At 39.6% G+C, this 19317-nt stretch overlaps 1 protein-coding gene across 1 annotated transcript in view; it reads left to right on the forward strand.

Annotated features, from left to right (window-relative positions):
- The window catches only part of LOC121934871 (zona pellucida-binding protein 2-like), a 26476-nt gene extending 7871 nt beyond the window's left edge, over positions 1-18605 (forward strand). Inside the window, exons 3-10 of the mRNA XM_042475780.1 lie at positions 2407-2532; positions 3575-3718; positions 8282-8500; positions 9853-9929; positions 10330-10504; positions 13410-13571; positions 15868-15940; positions 17727-18605. Coding sequence (XP_042331714.1) covers positions 2472-2532; positions 3575-3718; positions 8282-8500; positions 9853-9929; positions 10330-10504; positions 13410-13571; positions 15868-15940; positions 17727-18117 — 1302 coding nt within the window. The 5' untranslated portion in view covers positions 2407-2471 and the 3' untranslated portion in view covers positions 18118-18605. The remainder of the gene's footprint in view (positions 1-2406; positions 2533-3574; positions 3719-8281; positions 8501-9852; positions 9930-10329; positions 10505-13409; positions 13572-15867; positions 15941-17726) is intronic.
- Positions 18606-19317: the final 712 nt, after the last annotated feature.

Here is a 19317-nt window from a genome sequence, read left to right on the forward strand (position 1 = left end):
AAAGTTATAACACGGGTCTAATTTGTACTTCAGAAATAATACAGTTTTACCCCACTTTAGCTACCATGGCTCAGTACTGTGGGATTCTGAGATTTATAGTTTTCTGAGATATTTAGCTTTCTCTTTCCGAGAGCTCTTGTGCCCATACCAATCCTAAGATTCCATTCAATGGAGCCATGGGAGTTAAAGCAATGCCAAACTATATTATTTCTGCATGCAGATTAGACCACAATTAAACCAAATGTCTGTTTTAAAAACTTAAGTTAAAATGCAAGTTAATAGCAGTTTTAAAAACACATTTAAAACAAAATAAAATAGATACACAACACCTCCCATCAGAAGCTCTATCATTCGCAACTTATTAAAAACCAAATGCCAGATACAAGGGAAGGGGCCAGCTGGACCTTCTGGGGAAGGGAGTTCCACAACTTCGGAGCAGCCACCAAGTCGAAGGCTTTTGAGGTCCATAGTTTGTAAACTCGTTTTTAAAATACTTCTTTATTTTTGTGGGGTTTTCGGGCTATGGGGCCATGTTCTGGAAGAGTTTATTTCTGACGTTTCGCCTGCATCTGTGGCTGGCATCTTCTCTGCACGGATGCAGGCAAAACGTCAGGAATAAACTCTTCCAGAACACGGCCACACAGCCGAAAAACCCACAAAAGACTACTTCATTATGTGTGCCAATCTCTTCTCACTCTTCTTGGAAAGATCAAATTAGTATCTCTGAGAAGCATCAGAAAATCAGGGCAAAACTACACATTACATAATAAGTAGGGCTGCCAGTTCAGAATTGTGCTACGCCTGAGATTTCCCAGCCAAAACCTGAGACCAAGAAGCAGTGTGATGTAATGGTTTGAGTGTTGGACTACATCTCTGGAGATCAGGGTTCAGTTCATTGCTCAAGCCTAAAAATTCACTGGGTGACCTTGGGCAAAGCATACTTTGTCAGCCTCAGAGGAAGACAATGGCAAACCCCCTCTGAACAAACCTGCCAAGAAAACCCTATGATAGGTTCACCATAGGGTTGCCATAGGTAAAAAAATGACTTGGAGGCACACAGCCACAACAAGAATGCCACTTGGTGATGTCATTCAGCATCATGCATTAAGTCTCAATCTGCTAACTGGTATCATTCAGACACACACACACACACACACAAACACACACACACAATATACTGTATGTTTCTGTTAGGAAATTAAGACATTATAAATCTTAAGGTGAAATGAGATTTTTCTTCCTCACTGGTTTAGGGAGATGGGATAAGGACCATTTAATCTAAGCAACTCCCAGCTTCTAGTTGCCTAGTTATCTTAAAGGTACCAGATCCCATCTAATCTTGGAAGCTAAGTAGGGTCAGCTATGGCTAGTACTTGCAGGGGAGACCAACAAATGCTAGGTTATATTTCAGAGGAAGGAACTGGCGAAACCATCTCGGGGTATTATTTGCCTTAGAAAGGCCTTCTTGGGTTTGTTATAAGTCAACAGACATGCATGCATGCACACACATGCGCGCGCACGCACACACACACACATTTGCTACTATCCAAAAGGTGGATGCAGTGCAGAACAGAGTCCAGGAGCCACAAGACTAGCAGGAAAGAAGGAAACTAAGTAAAAATCACTCCACCCCAGCCATTTTGGCAGCAATAAATAAATAAAATCTTGCAAATTGTACCAAGCTGCTGCTCTCCTAGCTGAGCTGATTTACAGTAGTGTTGTCTCCTGGCAGGAGTTCACACACACATACTGTACACTGGAGAATTTGCTCCCTTGTCTCCTGCCTGGAGATGACCCATGAAAACTGGAGAATCGGGGCCTGGCCCTGAAACGTGGCAAACTGAAGAATATCAGGGTAACCTAACAGACCTTTTGAAATTGAAAAAGCTGTGATTGGAGTGACGGAGGGGGAAGAGGAATTATTTCCTTGTCTACAATTTCCTGCTCCAGATTTCTATCATCCTAATCATACTTGCCCTGGTAGTGTTTCCACTCCAAGCATACAGTTTAAAACATACACCTGGAAATGTTTCCAGAGGGAACTGCACTGGGGATTATGCACAGGGAAAATGTTACGCTATTCTCCTTTTTCCATTGACAGTTGCCCCCACATAAAGTAGGCTACGGTTAAATGCATTGGTGTGGAATAGGATATTTGTGCATTAACCAAACAGAGAAAAATCAGCTGATTCTTACACTTACACTGAAAGGAATTGATGCATTTCTATTTATCTGTTTGGGAAACTGATATACTTTATTGCAGTTGGCCACTTTGGGTATTGCACCAAGCACAGCTCCATAATTATTGTTTTGTTCTAATGCACAGGAGCAAGGCTGTGCAAAATACCATTTGCATTACTTCTATGCATTCCCATTTGTAAATTCAATAATATTTTTCTGCTTCAGTTCCAGTATATGTCCTTATTGAATCAAACAATTTAATTCTGAACTGCTTGACTGAAAAACTATTAATGCAGAGAATAATTGATCCCAAATACCACTGGACTGGACCTCTGGGGACCATAACTAAAGGTAGCAATTATTGTAATCATATGTAAAATTAAGATTGTAAACTTTGATATGTTTCTTTCTGTACAGATCTGATGGACTGTAATAATCTTGAGGATGTTTCCTAGAGTTGGCTAAATCTATGCTTTCTGTAATTCATTAATGTGGCACATACGCACAGGTGGTAAGGTATAAATAGTACTGTCACAGAAGGCACTTGACAACATTCATGATGGTTGCTACTGCACCAGTAATAATTAAAGGATCTGTTATACACATTATAATACTGTGTTTTCATTTTAATTGCCATGGTTCAACCCTGGGGGATCCTGGGATTTACAATTTAGAAAGGGATGCTTAGAATTCTCAGCCAGGGAGCCTTAATACATCACCAAACCTCAGAACCCAGGATTCCTTAAGCTGCAAACATGACAATTAAAGTGGAATCATAATGCTATAATTGTACAGTGTGAAAGGGCCCTAGCTTGTGGAATCAAAACACCAGTCCAAATGATCTAGAGATGAATAAAGTCAGGAAAAAGTGCCCCAAGACTTTTCTTCTCAAGTAATTCTGTTTATACATTTATCACTACCATTTTATTTCTGTTCTAAACAATAACTGATAAAAAATCTTCTGTAGGTCAGAGGTTTGTAACTTTAAAACAAGGAATGAATAGCATGAGGAGTATGGATCCTACTTGCCCTGCCAAGGCTCCTTGGACCAACTGTTCAGCCTCAATACAGTAAGGTGACTTATCCAAGGCCTAATTATTTGTAGATGAGAGGGGATCTTTCTTGGACTGGATATATTTTTGCATAGAAAGTGTTACTTTATGTGTACAAAAAAGTTTCATGTGCAGAAATGCTGTATTCTTATGGTTGCCATAAGTCAGAAATTACTTCAAGACACAACAATAAGTGCATTACTGTGGAGAATCCTACTGTACTGTTGTCCTTCAGGACAGAGGTCTTTCAGGACTCTGAGAAATGCAAACTTCACATGTTTGAGTTACTGTTGGTTTATGTCAAAATGATAATATGTTTGGTTGTATGTTTTTATCTCCAGAATCAAACAAATTTATTCTGAGTGATGATGGTAACTTGGAGATTTATAATGTTAAGGGCAGTGATTCTGGGAGGTATACTTGCAAAGTAAAATATATAGATAACACTGAACAAATGACTACAGAAATCCATTTCATGGTGTATGGTGAGTAAAGTTTTAGTAATTTGGGTTCCATGTATTTATGTTGTTTTGTATCCATTACACTGATATGTGATGTAACAGGTATATGCATGTATGAAAATAACAATATGGCATTTCTGTTGTACAAAGGTATATGTAAAGAATATAACCGAGAATAATGGTCATGTTAATATTTAGGGAAATGCTTGTTTATATTACAGAGAGAAGGAATTGTTTTTATTATAACTCAAAAATTAATTTATAAACTGAGGTCCCACAAGATGTTTTTGTAGGAGACAAGGAAAATCCCCCCACCCATGAAATGGCTGAGCATTACTAAGTTTGTCAGTACTTGAGACAAAAAATTCTTATGGACTCATGAACCTGATCAGTATAGTGTTGGTAAAAGATTTTTCCCCCTTCATTGAAGTTTATGGAGGAACTTATTGCATCTTTCTTTCTGGGATATGTGAAAATTCTGATGGCTCTGTTTCCTTCATTGCTAAAAGAATCATTGTTGTGTTAAAGAGGATCAGAGCAATCACTTTTCCACTAATCTTATTTCATCTCCAACTATACTAGAATGTTCATGGAATCCTGAGCTAATGGCCTAAGGAACTAGGATTGGGAGAATATTTTAAATTTCCACCCTCTTAAGGGTACCATACCCTGTTAAAGACTATCAGACTAAATTTGTCTCTACTTGTGTTTTCCCTCCTCTTTGATGGATGCTTAATTTTCTCTAATGTTCTTTGGCTTATGGAGTCCACTGAGGATGTCCAGTCTTTATATAGCTTTCCTTCTCTGTTTTTTTAAACAAACTATGCAAAAAAATAGCTCTCTGAGCACATATGAGAGGCATAAACATTTATATTAAGAGTGGTCATTGCAAAAATTGCAAACAAAGAGGAGACAAGCTCTTCATGCTAAAAGATGGTCAATGATTTATTAGTGTTTTAAAAAGCCCAACATGTTTTGGCTACATTAGGCCCTACTCAGGGGCTGAAAACAAATATAAATAGACTTAATATATAATATATAAAAAGATAGGACAACACTCATCAAACTGTGATACAAAAACATCCATATAGTTTTAAACAAAGTTATACATTTTCTTTTGAAGGGTATATATTATCTTTTCCCCTCCTATTTGGGCTGGCAGCGGCTTCAGCGGGGGCAGTTTCAAGCCGCCCCTTCATGACTGTCTGTTTCGGCCCATTAGCACTGCACCTTAACTTTTTTGTGGTTCTTTTGTCACACTCTTTTTTGTTTGTCAGAGGCAGTGACACCTGGGCAAAATTGGGAACAAATTGTCTATAGAAACTGGCAAATATCAAGAAGCATGGCAATCGCTACCCTGTCCGTAGGGGATCCCAGTGCATTACTGTTGACACCTTTTCCAGCTGCATCTCAACACCATGGAAATATAGATAGATAGATGTTCCAAGTAATCTAACTTTTGTTTGTGAAATTCACATTTGGACAATTTCACATAAAGTTGGTGGCCCAGCAGCTTTTTGAGCACTTTTCTTACTAGAGCTACATGAGTATCTAAATCTTTAAATAAATCAACATACTGTATAAACCAAGTATACTAGCACCTCCTTACACAGAAATTAATGAAAGAACTAATTTATCAAATGCATAAAAACTAATGGGCTGCTGACAGTTCAAAAGGTATCATTAAGTACTTAAATGCTCTCTCAGGGTCTGAACAGACAGGCAAAAATAAAGCTGCTTCGGGTCACTTTGGAGGTATGCCGTTTAAATGACACATGCAGCTTAAAAGGCCAGAAGCAGCACCAAAGCTGTGCTCCAGTCCGGACTGGAGCATGACTTTGGTGCAGCTTCTGGCCTCTTAGGATCCATGCATCCTTTAAAATCATAGCTCCAGAGTGACGTGAAGCAGCTTTATTTTGGCCTGTCTGTTTGGGCCCAAAGAGCAATTAAGCAGTTTTAAATTCATCCCCCCTCCCATATTGTTACTTGGAAGTAGGCAGCCATTAACTCCAGCTTTGTGAACACCAGCCTCATAGCCAGCTGCTCCAGGAAGTTTTTCATGATGGGAATAGGACACTTATTGGAAGTACAGATGGCATTCAGCCCTCTGAAATCTGTAACCAGTCTCAAACCTCCATCTTTCTTTTCAAGAACCAGGACAGCCATCGGGGAAGTAGTGGGTGGATAAAGTCCCAGTCAAGTTTTTATCATTGAATTTCCTGAGGGCTACCATTTCTCAGGGAGTTATAGGATACAATTTGGACTTGGGAAACTGACTTCCAAATCTATTTCAGTAGCACAGTGAAAGCTATGATGGGGGAGTTAGGAGATCACTCTCATTTTAGGAAAATGCCTTCTTTAAGTCCAGATATTTGGTGATAATGTCTGGTTTTCCCCTTTCCTGCACTCTCCTCAGTGTCTCTTGTTTGTTTTAAATTACCACACATTTCCCTTTTTGGGGTCTTTTGGGCAATTGCAGTTAGCTGTGTTATGTGATTGATAGTCCACATGGGGAAAACTCAAGTGTCCTTTCACCACTGTAAGTGGGAGTTATGAAAATCTAACCAATCTCTTCCCAGCACTACTGGGTAGTGGGGTAGAGGCTAGCAGAAATTGAATGACTTCCCAGTGCTTGCCACTCCCAAAACATGGTAGAAGTTTATCTTTTCTCTGCCCCCACGCACATGCTAGTTCTATCCTTACCAACAAAGTTTATGGGGTCATCCAAATTTTCTGGCCATACTCCCAATCCAGTGGTTACAGCTGGATTCATAAAGTATCTGGTGAACCCCGAATCTAATACTGCCATAATCTCCATACTTCCCTCCTCACTGGGGTTTCTCAATTTGACTAGCAAAAAGAATGGCTTGACACTGCCACGCATTATGGTTATTGAGTGCCTACTGTCCCAGCCTGCTTTTCAGCACAGTCTAAAGAAGGCTTTCATTTTTTCATGATGGCTCACTGTCACTGCTGGGGCTGCACATGATGATCTCTGGGTTTGCTCCCTCACTACTGCCAAGGGACTGCAAAGTGGCTGCTACCACTCTTCTTCTTGCCTCTGCCTCCCGTGTTGTCCATCTTCTTTTCTGGCTTTGGCAAAGCGGCCATCTCCTTTTTGCACAGCTGGCCACTTGATGACCCTCTTTTTCCACATCAGAGGTAGAGTCCCAGGCACATCTATTCTGCCTCAAAAATGTTCTCCCCTTCTCAGTACCTTGGCCTCAGCTGGGCTAATTTGTTTATGTTCTCTGCCTGGTGAATTTGACAGTGTCCTTAACCATCTCTCCTTCCCCTGCCGGCATTATCAACTCCATCAAGGTGGCAGAATTGTCACACGAAAGGGCCTACATCAAGATGTCAGAAAGCAGCCCATCACAAAAGTACTGAATTTGGCTATCTTCCAATCAGTGGGGCAGCCCCACAGCTAGCCATTGGAACTCTCCCATATACTCTGTTACCAAGTGAGCCCATTGTATCAGTGTCATTAGGCACACACAGGCCATTCTTGGGATGGCAGGATGAGGGCTCATATTGATGGTTTGTAAATAATTCAAAATGGGTGTTCCTTCATCAGACAGGTACACAAGGCATTCAGCTGGCTCCCCTTCAAGGTTCTCCTTCAAGGTTGTCCAGTTCTGGACACCACAATTCAAAAAGGATATTGGGGAAACTGGAGCATGTCCAAAGGAGGGCGACTAAAATGGTGAAGGGTCTTGAAATCATGTTCTGTGAGGAACAGCTTAGGGAGCTGGGGATGTTTAGCCTGGAGAAGAAAAGGTTAAGAGGAGATATGATAGCCCTGTTGAAATATTTGAAGGGATATCATATTGAGGAGGGAGCAAGCTTGTTTTCTGCTGCTCCAAAGAACAGGACCCGGAACAATGGATTCAAGTTACAGGAAAAGATATTCCACCTCAATAAATAGGAGGAACTTCCTGGCAGTAGGGGCTGTTCAACAGTGGAACATATTTTCTCGGAGAGTGGTGGAGTCTCCTTCCTTAGTGGTCTTTAAACAGAGGCTGGATGGCCATCTGTCAGGGATGCTTTGATTGAGAGTTCCTGCAGGGCAAGGGGTTGGACTGGATGGCACTTGTGGTCTCTTTCCAACTCTCTGATTCTATGATCCTATTATACTAATGCACCACTTTAGCGGCATCTAAGGAGAAAGTGTTTCCCCACATGACCACAGACTCAGCTGCCTCGAAAGGGCAGATATAGAATCATATAGTTGGAAGGGCCATCCAGTCCAACCCCCTGCCATGAAGGAATACACAATCAAGTGCAATTTCCTTCTCTCTGTTTTTTCTAAGCACAAAGGAATGTGATCAACAGTAAACACCCCACTGCAGATCCCATTGTGTTTCTCAGTATAACACATTAATTCCAGCTATATCGCATAATTCTGTATTTAGACTTAAACCATGGCAAGTCAGATACATGATGCAGCTGCCACTGTTAGTCAACTACATGTAGATTACATTACATATTGACACATTCTTTATGCTTGATAGAAATACACAGGCAATAATTTGAATAATTCATATGAAATGTTGATAGATGCTTTTTCTCTTTCATTTTAAATAGTATATCATATACCAGACAAGAGCATATATCTGTCATCTGAATTCACAGCTGGAACCTGCAAGACTAATACAGTTGTGTCCTATGAAAAATATCTCTTAGAGAAATTGGAGAGCTTAATTTCCAACCTGAATTGTGAGATCAAACAGTGGAGTGTCCAGTGTCATACTTCTACAGACACATTGGAAAAGATAACATATAAGCTTACTGTTCAGTTTGGAGGTAAGCTGACAGCTTCACTCACTATTACCGTGTTAATATACAGCAACGGTATGGTTCTACATGAGTTCAACACAGAACCAGTACAATTCTCTGAGAGACAAAAGAGGGCACTTTTAATCTTATACTGACTATGAAGTCACCATCTTTTGAAAAACTCCCTCTGCCCCTAATAGCACTGTGATGTGCTAGGATGAATCATATGAATATATACTAGGAATCCCAGACTTCACTGATACATGTTCAGCTGTATGTATCCTATACATCAATTGTGGTGCACGATCACCACAAATAATGTTTATAGTTAAGTGATGACAACACTACATTTTAGAATGAACTGGACTGGATTTGACATGGGTATAGAGATATATTAAGGAAGTGCAGTACCTTATATGTTCTTGTACCGAGAAGTTAAAATCAAAAAGGGAAACTGTATTAGTGAGGATTGTTTCCTAATTTATATATAATAAAAAGGTATTTTAGGTTTGGCCACCAAAATGGAAATCATAAGAAAAACAGAGACAGGAGAAAGCAAAAGTCATCCTTAGAGACATTTTGGAAGAAGTCTTCAAGTGGTCTCTAGAAGGTTCAAAAAGCTGTTGTCCACTTATAGCACTTTACATTTCTATATCGCTTCATAGTGAACTAAAGAATGGAAAGCTGAGTCAACCTGGAGTTCTGAAGGATTAAACTCACAACATTTTGACTGCAGTCAACATTCATCCACTGCACCACCAAGGCTCTAATGCAATGCTTACCTGACTGGTTATCTCATTTTATGTGTAAATATTATTAGTTTTGAATAGAAAGTTTGTTGAACTGGTGTGTGTGATATAGGATTCTTCTTTCCATGTCATTTCTGTTTCTGGTACCAAATGTTCTGTTAAAGAAAAAATGCCCAGGAAAACAAATATACTTAGTTAACATTTGACAAAGATGTATATTTCTGGGCATTAATTCCTTTAACAGAAAATTTGGTAGCAGAGGCAGAAAAAACATGGAAATATTAGAGATGGATTTCTACATCACAAAAAAAAGAAGTTCAATAAACTTCTTAAATAACAACTAACATTATGCACATGTGAAATGAAACAATCAGGTAAGTCTTGCATAAGTAAACTGAAACATTTTGAAGCTTCTAGAGACCATTTCAAATCTTATTCCGAAATACATTGAGAAATGACTTTTTTATTTCACAAGTCACCACTTTTCTTACACGTGGTAAAGTTACCAGGTTGTGAAATAATGAATATTATGCCAGGATGATACTGTCAGAATAACAATTTATCACACTTGACCACACAAAAATCCAGTGAAAACATTAAAATCTCTGCCCATTTTCTCTTAATCTGCAGTATTCCCTTTCATGCTGACTGTAGCGGAAGCCTGTAAAGGTTCTCAATGTGAAAATTCTACAAGCAACATCAGAAAGGTGAAGCATTATCCTAAAACGTCAAATTACAATAATGACCCTAATAGTTTGGAGAATGGAATTCTATATGAGTGAGCAATTGTGGCCTTCCATAGAGTACAAGTCTACAACTCCCAATATGTCTTTCCATTGACTATGCTGGCCAGGGCTGTGAGAGCTGTAGTCCAACAACTTCTGAAGGACCTATTTGTCCACTTCTGTTCTACTCTTTCCAGTTTTATGCCCTATTATGACTGAAAACTTGGATCCCAAATTGTGAAGCTGTTACTCAGTATGCCATTAGCCATCATGGAGCCATGAAAGAGCATCCTGCAACATATTATATCCATATCACCCCTTCCAACTAGGTCCAATAGGTGCATGTTAATGTAGCTTTCTTTGTTGATTGTTATACTTCTAGGCATATGAAAATATCAAGGAATTCTTTGAAGCACAAAAGACTGACTCCTCTCACACTGATCATTTGCATTTTATTCCTGGCACTCTCACTGGTGTTAAAGTGGATCATTGCAAACCAGGGTTTGGAAAAAACATAAATGTAATGAACAATAATACAGTGTGTCCTGGGTGCTGTGGTAAGTTTCCAATACATGTACATTAGACAAATGCTTAAGGAATCAGGTTTTGTGAATGCAGGAAACTGCTATTTAAGCATTTGCATTTTCTTTTCTTCCTTTTTCAAATTAGTTTCAATTGAAAATCAATTGAAAATAAACTAGCCTCTAAGAGATAGAAAAATTGGTAATAACATATTAATAAATTAATTGTTAATAAGCTTTTAAAAAAGAGATTCAAATAATAATAATAATAATAAATAAAATTTTTATTTTTATCCCGCCCTTCCGAGCGATCAGGGCGGCTTACAAAGTGCACCAATGTGCAAGCAACATACAAGGTTAAAAACAAACATACACAGTAAACCTTAAAAACAATAAAAAGCCCCTTAGTCCAACCTCACGGCCACGAGAGAGGAGGGAGGCCCACAGGATATTCAGTCGGGGAATGCCTGATTGAATAGGAAGGTTTTAAGACCCTTCCTAAATTGGGCCAGGGTGGTAGATGAGCGGAGCTCCGTGGGCAGCCTATTCCAAAGGGCTGGGGCAGCCGTGGAAAAGGACTTTCTTGCAGTAGAAGCTAACCTGGCCCAGAAGCTAACCTTTAATGATCAAGTTTATATGATCAAGTAATGCCCAGTAATGATCAAGTTTATATGAAATTTAAACTTTAGATACGTTATCTAAGTATGAAAGTTATAGAATATCAACAATATGATGAAAAATGGGAAAAGACAGCAACATTATGGGAGAAAAGATAAGATTGGGAAATATTGATTTAGTTCAAATTTCTGTACGGATTTAGACAGAGTTTGCTTTACCTTTCCCAGTGTATTATCGGCGTTACTATGGCAAATCAAATGAATTACTTGTATTTGAAGTTGGTTAAAATAAAATAAAAGGAGAAAAAAAAGTTCATATGAAATGAATCTGAAAAGTGCCATGATGATGATGATGATGATGATGATGATGATTTGGTTTATATATTGTCTTTCTGTCAAAACTAGGACTCACGGTAGCTTACAAAATTTAAAACAAACACAGTTATAAAAGCATTTACAAATACATAAATAAAATCATATGAAAACCTATTTTAAAAATACAGTACACAAAAATCAGTAAAACTACACACTCCTTTATATATATATAAAAAAACAAGTCAGTTCCTAATCACCTCTTGGAAGACAAAGGTCTTCCTTGTCAAAAGGACAAGGAGCCTCTTTAGGAGCACCAACTGAGAAGGCCCTCCCCTGTGTTTCCCGAAGATACATAGCAGTCAAGGCCTCACTGTTCTAATTAGGGAGGAGCCATACTTTTGTCATTCAGGATTCATTCTGCTTAATAGCAGTAATGCAAGGGTTTTTTTGCTGAGCTTCAAGAGCATAGTACAATTTCAGAAAGGAAGGAAGAAAGAAAGATAGATCTCTTGCCTTGCCGCCAGCTAAAGGGACTTTTATTACTGTCATTGTTGATAAAGTCAATATAACTGGTATCTTCATTCTCTTAATACTATTACAAAATGAACTTGCTTTAAAAATATATTAATCATTGAAAAGGATTTGTATCTTTCAAAAAAAAAATGTATAGGGACCATACAGACAGGCCAAAAAAAAAAGCTGTTTCAGGTCACTGGAGGTATGCCTGTGTCTCAAATGATGCATGCATTAAAACTGCTTAATTGCTCTTTGGGCCCAAACAGACAGGCCAAAATAAAGCTGCTTGAGGTCACTTTGGAGCTATGATTTTAAAGGATGCATGCATCCTAAGAGGCCGGAAGCTGCACCAAAGACATGCTCCAGTCCTAAGGACTGGAGCGCAGCTTTGGTGCAGCTTCTGGCCTCTTAAGATGAGTGTGTCATTTAAACAGCATACAGTGGTACCCCGGGATACGAATTACCCAGCTTACGAATTTTTCGGGATACGAAAAAATCCCATAGGGATTTATTGTTTCGGCTTACGAAGGTTTTTTCGGGTTACGAAAAAACCTCGGCGCTATTTTCAATGGAGCCGCGGCAGAGCCGTGGCTTTTTTTCCATTAGCGCCTATGGCAATTCAGGTTACGAAGGTTTTTCGGGTTACGAAATTAGCCGCGGAACGAATTAATTTCGTAACCCGAGGGAGCACTGTACCTCCAAAGTGATCCGAAGCAGCTTTATTTTGGCCTATCTGTACAGGTCCATAGGGATATTGAAAAACTGAAGCGTGTTTAAGGAGGGCGATTAAAATGGTGAAGGGTCTGGAAACCATGCCCTATGAGTCTTAGGGAGCTGGGGATGTTTAGCCTGGAGAAGAGAAGGTTAAGAGGTGATATGATAGCCCTGTTTAAATACTTGAAGGGATGTCATATTGAGGAGGGAGCAAGCTTGTTTTCTGATGCTCCAGAGAACAAGAACTGGAACAATGGATGAAAGAGATTCCACCTCAACATTAGGAAGAACTTCCTGACAGTAAGGGCTGTTCGACAGTGGAACACACTTCCTAGGAGTGTAGTGGAGTCTCCCTCCTTGGAGGTCTTTAAACAGAGGCTTCAGGATGTTTTGATTGAGAGTTCCTATGTGGCGAGGGGGTTGGACTGGATGGCCCTTGTGGTCTATGATTCTATGATTAGAATAATTTTGTAAATAATTTTAGTATCATATTACCATTTTAAACAAGCTGGAATCACCTCTTCAATCAAGAGTAATATTACATTATTTGTCATGGAAGCCATTCTACCCACCTTTTCTTTAGGCAAACTAGATACCATAAGGCTTTTGTTCTCACTGCCCATGTTGGGACAGTTGACAGTGGCTCCCATTTATCCTTTTTCTGTGGTTGTGTTTTTGAATAGGAATAGAGATCAAAGGCAGGTTAATAGCAGCAGTGAGTAAAAGAATGATATGAAGGTGATAAATTTAACACTGTTCTCTCTTTTTTTTTTTAATAGTAGCATGTCCACCAGGTAGATTCAGTGCAAAATATGATACAGTTTGCATATTGTGTCCTGCTGGGTCCTATAATGAAAGGTATGCCCAAGTAGAATGTGAAAATTGTCCAGAAGCAGAGAGCAGTGATGGAAAAGGTGCAAAAACAGAAAGTCAATGTCATAGTAAGTAATCACATGTTCCTTCACATACACTACATGGATTATTCATTCTAATTTTTCTTATTGAGCAGGCAGTCTTCACACACGAGACCAAAATTAGTTCTTCATTTAGATGTTGTAATGTAAATATTACACCAAAGTTAAGGGATTTTCCCATACAAATGGTCAATATGATATAAGAAAACAATTTATCTTTTAAAGAGTTCATAGTACTAAAACTGAGGTTCCCTTGTACTGTTTTGCAATATCGAATATACAAGTAGCAAACCCATTCTCTGAATGCCTGTTAGGTACTAAAAATAACACCATCCATGCGCAAGCTTTTTAGAAGTACAAACATGAGAGCCAGCATGCTTTAGTGGTTTGAGTGTTGCACTAGGAATCTGAGAGACAAGGGTTCAAATCCTCACTCAGCCATGAAAACTCACTGGATGACCTTGGGCAGGTCACACTCTCAAGTCTCAGAGGAAGGTAGTGGCAAATCCTCTCTGAACAAAACCCATCAAGAAGGTTGACATTAGAGCCGGAAATGACATGAAGGTACACAACAACAATAATCGACACACTTTATTTTGATAGGGGTTTAAACACTGAGGAATAACTCAAACAACTTGGCAAGGTTTTATCAATTTCTTTCCCAAAGATTTTGCTGGTATTCAGATTTGTTGATTACTACAGTATCTCTCTGTGTAATTGTGTCTTTTAACATAATTTATTTACAATAGGTCAAATTGGCTATCTGCTTTGTCCTAGTGATAGTATGATATGAGGATGGAAAAAATGTTCAAAAATATTTTTAAAAATAATAAAAAAATGTGTTTCTTGAATATTGGAAAACTTGGATGAGGAAAATGATGAGAATCTTCTCAATTCATACATTATTCTGCACAAAATTAGCACATTTTTGCACACAGCAATTTTCTGCGCATACTATTTTCTGTGCAGAAATTGTTTTCTGCTTAAAAAATGTGCAAATACAACAGGTTCTGCACAGACTTTCGGCAAAGAAAACAGCATGGTCTGCAAAGTAAATAATATTTCTATGCATAATATATATTGTGCACAGAAAAAGTTGTTGACAAAAGAAGAAAAATAAAAAATGTGTAGTTCAAAATATAGCTTCACAGTCAATGCAAATTACAGTACCAAAAATGTTTAATGATTTGATAGAGGCAGAATGGGAAACTTCTCTAAATTCTAAGAGGTTCATTGGATATAGTAAGACAGTGTACTCATGTGTCAAGGTCTTCATGGAGCAATTGTCAGTGCCACTGTTACTTTTGGTTCCCATAACTGCCCAAAATGTGGCCCTTTTTTACATTTAGGGTTTCTGGGGGCAGGGATAGAGTGCAAGAGGACCCTAACTGCTTTTTCAGCTAATTTCCTTTTAAAAATTCAGAGCACGGGAGCTGGAGTGTTTCAGGGTCTCTTGGAGGGCACCAAGGGCTACAAAACTTTACCCATTCCTTAACTATAAAAACCTATCATGATTTGTTCTTAGAGTACAGGAGTATTCAAGTTTTATGCAGATTTATTACAAAAGGCAAAAATACCATATTCATAGAATCATAGAATGATAGAGTTGGAAGAGACCACAAGGGCCATCCAGTCCAACCCCCTGCTATGCAAGAAACCTAAATTAAAGCATCCCCGACAGATGGCCATCCAGCCTCTGTTCAAAGACCTCTATGGAAGGAGACTCCACTACACTCCGAGTGAGTTTGTTCCACTTACTGTCAGGAAGTTCCTCCTAATGTTGAGGTGGAATCTCTTTTCCTGCAGCTTGCATCCATTGCTCCAGGTTCTAGTTTCTGGAGCAGCAGAAAACAAGCTTGCTCCCTCCTCAATATGACATCCCTTCAAGTATTTAAACAGGGCTATCATATCACCCCTTAACCTTCTCTTCTCCAGGCTAAACATCTCCAGTGGTGGCAGGACCCCAAGGGGTTGCTCAGCTCTCTATTTTCAATACACTCCGTAACTGGAAGAACACTGCAGATGTCTCTCCAAAGGCCTTGATCTACAGTGCTTTGGAAACCCTTCTATTGGGGCACTGTTAGTCTGAAAATATAGGGTTTTGCAGGGTAGCCTTGTTATCTCCAGTGATGGAAGCATTGCAGCATCTGAGGACACATGATCTTGTCCAAATCTGCCCACTAAGTAGAGTTGAAACAGGTCATAGCACCTTTGCCTGAAAATAATGAGGCTGGAGTTTTGGTTACCTTTCAAGGCTGGAGTGTGAGTAAACAAAATAACATACAGTAGGTATGCTAAATATATATTTGTTCATATTTTTCAGGAATTCTACCAATGTGGATGGCGTTTTTAATATCTTCCGCAGCAACCTGTATTATTCTTGTGACAACTTGGGCGTAAGGACCTCTTACAATTTTTCTTAACTTTTGTAGCAGTTAAATCTGATGTACCAAATAGCAGCTGAAGAAAGCCTATTACTGGAATGTTAAGTAGAGCAGAGAAAGGATTGCTTCCAGATGAAGTTCTCTAGGTGTAATACATGAAGCCATGTGTGTGAAGGTAGCTGGTTTTATACTGTCCTCCCCCATATTGAGTTCTCTGAATTAACTGCAAATTATTTAAAAATAAAAATAACACCTCATAACATGAATAGCTCACAGAATTCTATAAAAGCATAGTAGAAACTAGGAATGTATTATGATACGTACAAGTGACAGGGCAGTACAGTGGCCAGAAAGTTGAATATGGAAAACTGAAATTCAAATTATTGCTTATATTAAAGCATGGTGAGTTGCCCAGTCTACCTCACAGAATAGTTTTGAGAATAAAATAGGATACTTCCCACACTTCAACCTTTGTTTTGTAATCTGCCTTGATTCCATAAGGAAAAGGCAGAATTTAAATAAATTGTATTATTATTAACGTCTTGCAGGTATGGTAAGACAATTCAGAAAACTGAAGTTCAAATTATCGCTTCGATTAAAGTTTAGTGAGTTGCTCACCCTACCTCGCAGAATAGCTGTGAGAGTAAAATAGGATACCTCTCATACTGAAAATCTTGCAGGTATGCTAAGATAACACATGTAATAAATCTTGCTGAACATGAAGCACAAAAGCACACTTTGCAAGACTGAGCTCACCTGAATACTGATTTTCAATTCTTATAGGGCACTCTAATGGCAAATATGCCATTAGAGGTGTTTGTATGAGGAACAGTTTGAATATAGGCCAATAGAATACACATAGAACATAGCTGTACATATGGATCTGTGTGTCAGAATATTCAAAATAAATGCATGGCTTTGCTGAATTTTATTTTCCTAGGTAGACATGCTGGTGTCTGGAATGATTCCAGTGGGAATTATATCAGCATGGTCACACATTAATAAACTGTGAATAGGAAGATAGAGTCAGGATGCTGTCATCAATTGTGTATACTGGTGGCATGTTCTTGTTTGTTTTAGCTTATTATACAAAATAAAATTGAAAATTCAGTCTCCTTACATTGCAGAGGAGTAAGTAATCCTGTTACAGCATGATCTCAAACTCTTGTCAGCAAGGCCCTTCTGTTTCAGGGGCCAAACCTCAAGTGAAAAGCTTTAGCAGTTACCTTGGTGCGTTACAGACCGCCCATTTGGGGCGGCCTGTATCCGGCCCTTTCCCCGCCGGATCAAGGCCTCAGCTGCCACAGCGGCAGCCTCTGAGGCCCTGATCCGCCGCTTTCCAGGCTGTGGAAAAGGCTGCTTCCCCGTGGCCTGGAAAGGGGTGTCCTTGGGGCTTCATGCCCCAAGGACACCCGATGGCAGTGGGGACCAAGAGAAAGGGGCCGTGGAGGCTGCGCCAGCAACACAAATCCTGGAAGGAGCTCCAAAACGGAGCTCCTTCCTGCGCCGCCGAAAGAGTGCTTCAGGCGCTCTCGCAGAGTGCGAGTATGTCACTTCCACGCCGCCTTGTTTGGAGGCGGCGCGGTGGTGACGTAGCAATGGCGGCCCCCTTGTGTATAGAGTGTTGCCATTTTGTACAGACCCAGTCCGTGCTAGGGCTAGGGGCGTCAGAAAGTGACTCCCCTTCCTAACCCTAGCACGCCCTTTCCTAACCCTAGCACGCACTATAGGCATGTCTGTAACGTGCCACTATTAATTATAATGTTGGCCCTAACGTTTTAAAAATTATTTCTCACAGCATCATAATCAAGTGTTGTAAAAAAACAATAGCTGCCCAGTACATCAGAGAAGCAGAGTCTGACATTAAGAAGAGGCTGCAGGAATTTGCAAATATTGCCAGTGACACAGAAATTCAAGAGCAAAGAAATAAATTAAGTCCCATCAAACTGCAGGGAAACAAGGGTGACTTTCTAGAAGAAGAATCAATGGCATTATTAAGCACACCTTCTACATCTTCCCCACTTGCTGGTACAAGCTTGTCTCCAGATCAAACAAGACTAAGTGAATTAGAAACTAGCTTTGAAGACCACTCATCACCCACTCTGGAAAATAAAAATAATGTAGTTCCAAATAACCTGCCACACAACCAACAGAGACTCATTGGAATAATGAAAACCAATTTGCCTTAAGTGAGATTCTTACACTTATGTGAGATTCTTCAACGCTTTGCATGAATCTGCAGTGAGACACAGGAGATACATGAATTGTTACCTAAAGATTGCATATGGAAAAACTGAAAAATTGATGTGCTTAATGAGAAACTGAAAAGCAGGAGAAAGCACTATCAGTCTCTCAGAATCGCCAACAATAAATGTGAATTTTACTAGACATTATAGTATTGCTTAAAAGAGATGTGTATTAAAAGTACACTCAACTCCCCATGCCCCCAAATGAGATTTTCCAGAATACTACAAATAGTTATTAAGGAAGTTTATCTTACAGCAATCGCTGTAAAACAAAACAAGTTAGACCATGTGATGCTTTAGAACAAGTGGCAACTTGTGGATTCAATAAAGGTGTGTGGATGTGTATATCTAACTTTGGTGGGTTATAGACTACCGCTTTGAGGCGGTCTGCCGCCGCCGCTGTTTGCTCCGTAAGGGAGCTGCTGCAGCCAAACCGCACGGTTCCATTACGGAGCAAAAAAGAAGCTCCAAAATGGAGCTTCTTCTTGCAGCGCCCTAATGACGTTGCAAGGCGCCAGGGGCGCATTCACGATGTCATTAGTGCTGCGATACGTTCGGACGCACAGCGTCCGATACGTAAAGATGGCTCCGGCCGTGTGGAACGGCCAGAGCCATATTGTACGGACAGAGTCCGTATTAGAGCCAGGGGCATCTAGAAGAGACACCCCTTTTTTAAAATGGGACGTCCTGTGGACGTCCCAAGTGCCGGCCTGTAACCGGCCTTTGTAATGCTGGGTAGTGGTGCTCCTCTGCATATCGTGGAAGCTGTGATTAGAATGCAGCCTTCACCAAGGTAAGTGAAGAATTTTTGGTGCACAACTGAAGGCACATCTGTGTATAATCAATATGAGGTTTATGGTATGCTGAGTTGGGAGTAAAGCTGGAAAATGTTCATTTTGTTCAGACATGTTAATGTAGCGCATTGAACAGGTATAATACTTAACAGTGTAGGTAAAAATATTGTACGGAAAAAGCTACAAGGCGTCTCCCAAGCGGTTTAGTTTTGTTGTCTCCTTTGCTACTTGATGCACCGAGTCTCAGCCAAATTATTAGCAGTCGTTCAGGACTTTTATGCTAAAAGATACCAGTGTTTTTCTCCAGTATACTGAATTGTGACAGCATATTTATACATGCACTCTAAAC

The sequence above is a fragment of the Sceloporus undulatus genome, chromosome 6, assembly GCF_019175285.1.
Source record: "Sceloporus undulatus isolate JIND9_A2432 ecotype Alabama chromosome 6, SceUnd_v1.1, whole genome shotgun sequence".
Taxonomy (NCBI): Eukaryota; Metazoa; Chordata; class Lepidosauria; order Squamata; family Phrynosomatidae; genus Sceloporus; species Sceloporus undulatus.